General features: G+C 48.5%; 1 protein-coding gene across 4 annotated transcripts in view; it reads right to left on the minus strand.

Annotated features, from left to right (window-relative positions):
* Nucleotides 1-3,245: 3,245 nt before the first annotated feature.
* The window catches only part of PPOX (protoporphyrinogen oxidase), a 35,772-nt gene continuing 32,766 nt past the window's right edge, over nt 3,246-6,251 (minus strand). For all 4 annotated transcript variants that reach the window (XM_015424739.1, XM_015424737.1, XM_015424738.1 and 1 more), the window contains exon 13: nt 3,246-3,770. In XM_015424739.1, coding sequence (XP_015280225.1) covers nt 3,634-3,770 — 137 coding nt within the window. In that variant the 3' untranslated portion in view covers nt 3,246-3,633. The remainder of the gene's footprint in view (nt 3,771-6,251) is intronic.

The raw sequence follows: 6,251 nt of genomic DNA on the forward strand, positions 1-6,251 counted from the left end.
CCCCCCTTCAGCCAACCTCCCTTTGTTTTTCCTTGCTTGGGGTGTGCATATCACGATCTCTAGCTGTTGCCGATGGTGTATAACTTATTCTATTTATGAAGTCGCTCCCTTCCCGCAGTTGCGCCTGCCTTGAACTGTTCCTACCCCTCCCGACTCTGTTTTTGATAATTGTCTTTTTTTTTTTTTAATGAAATAAAAACTGCCCACCGAACAGAGGCCGGGCGGGTCTTCTGCGTACGGCCAGCATGTCGCTTCCTGTTGCTTTCCTGCTGCTGAGGTTCATTTATTGACTTTGATTTGTAGTCCACCTTTCTCACTTGGATTCTACTCTTGTGAGCTACCGGCATTAAAGGTGTGAGCGAGCGATTGGGATACTGCATAAATTAGTTTGCTCTGGAACATTCCTTCCTGAGCGAAGACAAAGGTGTGAGCTGGAGGCTAAAAAACTGTGAGCTAGCTCACACTAACTCAGCTTAGAGGGAACACCGCCCGTCATCGCTGTTCCATGCCCAGATGACAAAAACAACAACAAAACCCTCCAGGATCCCTGAATAAACTGGCCTGGAGAACAGTTTGTTCTGGATCCCAACGTGGTGATCGGCATTTCCCTGGGCGTGTAAGAAAGGGCCACGAGAACTAAGCACTGAGACAACCCTTCCTGCCCTCCCTCTGGTGATCTGCCTAAGTTCACAAAACGGGCAGATGTTGATTGTGCCCATTTGCAGGTTGGCACCTGCAGAGGACCCAGCTCAGATGAGCGAAGCTGTTGTGGTGGCAGTGCACAGGGCGAGAGGAGGTCTCGCAGATATGAGGGTCGAAGGCCATGAAGGGCTTTGTATGTGATGATAGCTAATGCCGGAAATCGAGCCCAGTTAAATGACGGGCAGCCCGGGATGTGCCTGCAGGGTCCTTTCCTCAGCTGAGAAACGGGCAAAAACACAGGCCTAGCTTTTCCTCACTTTTGGAGATCATGGGATAGACATCACCTGTTGCATTTCTGCCTGTGTTTAAAGGTACAGACTGTCTGCCCCGATGTCTGGTGAGAGCTGGTTGTATCTGTTGAAATGCTTTTCCAATGAGGAAAGAAAAAGAAGAGAAGAGATTGGATTTATACCCCGCCCTTCACTACCCAAAGGTGTCTCAGAGCAGCTTACAAACTCCTTCCCCTCCCCACAACAGACACCCCGTGAGGTGGGTGGGACTGAGAGAACTCTGACCCAAACGGCTCTTTTTCAAGGACAGCTGTGCCAGAGCTTGTGACTGACCCAAGGTCACATCAGCAAGTGCAAGTGGAGGAGTGGGGAATCAAACCCGGTTCTCCCAGATTAGTCCGCACACTTAACCACTACACCAAACTGGATAAAACATTTGGGTTTTTTCAGTTTAGGAAAAAGTTGGCTAAGCAATAAGACAGGTCTGTAGAACTATAACAAGCAGAGTTCCCCTTCCCATAATTCAAGAAATAGGAGGCCGCCCACCGAAGTGGGTAGCACATCCACAGATAAAACCATTTTCTTCCAACACAGTGCTTAATTTAACGGGGTTGCCAATCTCCGGGTGGAAGGGTGGCCAATTCCACCATGGCACCTGGAGATCTCCTGCTTTTACAATTGATCTCCAGACTATCAAAATCAGTTCCCACGGAGAACATGGCTGCTTTGGGGGGTGGACTCTATAGCATTGTACCCTGCTGAGGCTCCACCCCCCCATCTCCAGGTATTTCCCAATACAAAGCTGGCAAACCTACATATCTTATGGAACTCACTGCTACAAGATGTGCTGGCTTTAAACGGGGCGGAAGACAGATGTAATGGGGAAAGTCCAGCTATCATCCATCCTGGTAAAATCAAACCTCCATGTTCAGAGGCAGTCTGCCTCTGGATATAAGTTGCTGGGTGGGGGAGAAAACCAGCAAGGGAGGTCTCCTTGTCTGTCGACTTCCTGGAAACATCTACCTGACAGAACCAAGCCTGACCTTATTGGGCTTCTTCTCGATCAGTTAAAAGCCACTGTTTTGAACACTGTCACCTTTGCTAAACTGTTAAACTTGCCTTCACGGGAAGAGGCCATAATGCTGAGAAATAGAGTGGTGCAGTTGTCAGAGGGGAGGGGGGGGAGTTTTCCACAAAGGTTTGTTGGATGTCTCTCAGCTAAAAGGGAGCTTTGACTCTCAAACACTTATACCCCCAAAACCTTAGAACAAAGTTCGAGTCCAGGGGCACCTTTAAGACCAACAAAGTTTTACTCAAGGTGTGAGCTTTCATGTGCAAGCACACTTTGTCAGACAATGAAATGGAATTACAGATCATAGTTTGTGTGTGTGTGTGTGTATATATACACATACACACCAATACACTTACAGGGCTCTTTTTGTAGAAAAAGTCCAACAGGAACTCATTAGCATAATAGGCCATACCCAACAGCAGGAACTCATAAGCATATTACGCCACACCCCTGACAACACAGCTCATTAGCACATTAGGCCGCACCCCCATGTTACCAGAAGTGTGGTCATCCAGCCACACCCACCTTTTGCTTCTTATTCTGTTTACCTTGTTTGTTGTCAAAACCCAGGGCCTTTTTTTTGGAGCAGGAACTCCTTTGCATGTTAGGCCACACACCCCTAATGTAGCCAATCCTAATGAATTTCTGCTGTTGGGTGTGGCCTATTATCCTAATGAGTTCCTGCTGGGCGTGGCCAACTCAGGAGCCAGCCGGAACTCCGTTCCTGTGCGTTCCTGCCCAAAAATAGCCCTGTGTATCTAGATCGATAGATAGCTTGTTAAATTAGCATGCAAAATAGTGAAGATGTTTTTAACTGATAATTTAACAGATAATTCAGTTTTCCATAACAGTGAAGATGTTTTTTAACTGATAATTTAACAGATAATTCACTGTTTTGCATGCTAATTTAATCTCTATTTACAGGAAACCCCCCCCCCCCCCGTGAGCCACTGTGTAAAACAGGATGCTGGACTAGAAAGAGCATCGGTCAGATCTGGCACCGTGGCAGTATCTGGCAATTCAGCTATCCAGGCCTCTTCCTTGCACCAGATAGCTTTCTATATGTTGGATAGCCCAGGCTGGCCCGATCTTGTCAGAGCTCGGAACCCAAGCACGGTCAACCCTGGCTAGCATTTGGAAGGGCCATGTCGCAGAGGCACAGTGGCAAGACCACCTCTTAACGTCTCTTGCCTTGAAAACCCTACGGGGTTGCCAGAAATAAGCTATGACTTGACGGCAGTAAAATAAAATAAAATGGCGCCCATGCAAAATTCTGACAAAGTCCAGATCTGGACTCCTCTCCATTGAACAGAATAGAATTTTAATTATGGGACAGAGACGTACAACAAGGAGGCCAGGTCTGCTGTGGGTTTTCGGGGTGGTGGAGACCATGTTCCTCTCTCTGCCTTAAGTACACTTCTGTTGCAAGGAAGAGGGAGAAGCAGCATTCGGACCCAAAATGTTCACCTCTGAACAGTTCTTTTGAAATATGAGCCTCCCAAGTCCGATGACAGAAATCCTCAATTTCCCTGTACTGGGAAGTTTGTCTCACAGCAGCCAACCTGGTGGCAGCTGAACGAGATTTGGCACAGGAGTCCCAAAGCTGAGGAAAAGAGGATTCCCCGCCTCTCAGGATGGTTCGCCGAGAAGTTTGGCCACGGCCTTCCGGGCACTGAAGATACAGTCGTTGACAGACACTCCCTCGTAAGAGGCCCCAACTAGGCTGAGGGGCAGCTTCTTCTTGTCTAGGTAAGCAGTGATGGCCTCTGGCAAGGGAGAGAGAGAGAGAGAGAAAGTGTTAGCTATGGTAAGCCAGTCCAAAGAGAATGAGAATGGAGAGCCCTGGGTTCAAATCCCCACTCTGCCAGGAAGCTGAGCAGTGAGTGACCCTGGGCCAGTCACTCTTTCTTTCTCTCTTGGCCTAACCTACAGCACAGGAGTGTCGTGAGGGTGGAATGGAAGGGGGGAGAAGGAGAGATTGGATCTATACCCTGCCCTTCACTCAGAGCGGTTTACAATCTCCTTTCCCTTCCCCTCCCCACAACAGACACCCTGTGAGGTAGGCAGGGCTGAGAGAGCTCTTTTGAGGACGGCTCGTGAGAGAACAGCTCTGAGAGAACTATGGCTTGCCCAAGGTCATCCAGCAGGTGCAAGTGGAGGAGCAGGGAATCAAACCCGGTTCTCCCAGATTAGAGTCCGCGCACTTAAGCACGGCACCAAACAGTAGACCCAACCCTGAGTTTTGTGGAGGAATGGAGGGATAGGAAGGAAGTGTGCAGGGAGAGAAAATACATGGTCAAGTATGCACAAACGAACAAAACACAGCTAGGTTCTTATACGTTTGGGCTGTGTGTTTGCAGTTCCACAGAGTGCAGCATGTGACCTCCTCTTTAACGGGACAAAAATAGTTTCCTGTCCTTATCGTTCAATACGGCGTGCTTGTCAAAAGTGCCACCAAGTCCCAGTCGAATCAGGACACCCCTGTACGGTTTTCAAGGCAAGGGATGTTCAGAGATTATTTGCCATTGCCTGCCTCTGTGCACTGACCCAGGACTTCCTTGGTGGTCTCCCATCCAAATACTAACCAGGACCGACCCTGCTTAGCTTCTGAAACCTGACAAGTTCAGGCTATCCTGGGCCACCCAGGTTAATCCAAGTCCATTCGTGGGGATAGCCAACTGGGAAGCCTCAGAGGGAGATGAACCTGGATTTAGTGAGGATTTCTTGTTCTCTACGTGCCTAAAAACACAGGATGGCTTTTAACATGTTGGATAGCCCAAGCTCCCCTGATCTGGTCACATCTCAGACGCTAAGCAGGGTTGTTGTTGTTCAGTCGCACAGTCGAGTCCGACTCTTCGCGACCCCATGGTCCAGATCACGCCAGGCCCTCCTGTCTTCCGCCGTCCTCTGAAGTTGGCTCAACTTCATGTTCATTGCATCTGTGACATTGTCTCACCATCTCATCCTTTGCCGTCCCCGTCTTCTTAACCTTCAATCTTTCCCAGCATCAGGGTCTTCCCCAGTGAGTGCTCCCTTTTCATTGGGTGGCCAAAGTATTTGAGCTCCTTCCAGGGAACAGTCAGGGTTGATTTCTTTTAGGATTGACTGATTTGATCTTCTTGCAGTCCAAGGGACTCTCAGGAGTCTTCTCCAGCACCATAGTTCAAAAGAATCTATTCTTCGGCGCTCGGCCTTCCTTATAGTCCAACTCTCACAGCCATACATGGACTAATACATGGACGGGAGACCACCTAGGAAGGCCAGGGGTGCTGTGCAGAGGCAGGCGACAGGAAGCTTTCATTGAAAGCCCTACAGGGTTGCCAGAAATCGGCTGTGACTTGACGGCAATCAAATAAAATGGCACCCACTCAAAATTCTGACAAAGGCCAGATCTAGACTCTTTAAGAGCACAGAATTTTAATTATGGGGCAGAGGTGTACAACAGGAAGGCAAGGTCTGTTGTGGGGTTTGGGGTGGTGGTGGAGAATATGTTCCCCCCCTCCTCCTGAAGTACACTTCTGTTCCAAGGAGGAGGGAGAAGGAAGCATTCGGACCCAAAATGGTCACCTCTGAGCAGTTCTTTTGAAACACAAGCCTCCTAGGTCCGATGACAGAAATCCTCAGTTTCCCAAGGATTTCCAGGGGTGCTACGCAGAGGCAGGCGACAGCAAACCACCTCCGAATGTCTCTTGCCTTGAAAACCCTATAGGGTCGCCATAAATTGGCTGCGGCTTGACGGCCAAAAAGAAAAAAAAAATGTTTAAAAGCAGAGTGAAGCCAAATAGGAGAAAAGGACATTGAATGACTATCTGCATGACTTTTCATACAAGGTGCAGGGGCGGAACCCCCCCCCCCATTCCAGCCACTCTCCAGCAGTCACCAGCACATCCAGCATATAGTACCACGCAACACAGTTCTTTGTGGTGAACTATATACAGTTTATTCACAGAATATACAACGCTCCTGCAAAGTGCTTCGCCAAACACCGCGATTCCCAAAAGGAATAGTTTGGACTGCACTTGTCCACTTATATACATATTTACAACCAATCAGCATTAAGCTGAGTCATACCTGTGGCCTCACACCATAAACCGGTCTAAACCGGCCAAGACAGGCTTCCAGCAGTCTCACTGCTGTCACTCAGATCCTGCAGATCTGACAGTTCATCTGACAGTGCATATTAATAGTTCAACACTCCCCCTTAATATACATCTGTTCAGACCATATGCAACATCCTTTTACAATTT

The sequence above is a fragment of the Gekko japonicus genome, unplaced genomic scaffold (assembly GCF_001447785.1).
Source record: "Gekko japonicus isolate JY-2015 unplaced genomic scaffold, Gekko_japonicus_V1.1 scaffold755, whole genome shotgun sequence".
NCBI lineage: Eukaryota > Metazoa > Chordata > Lepidosauria > Squamata > Gekkonidae > Gekko > Gekko japonicus.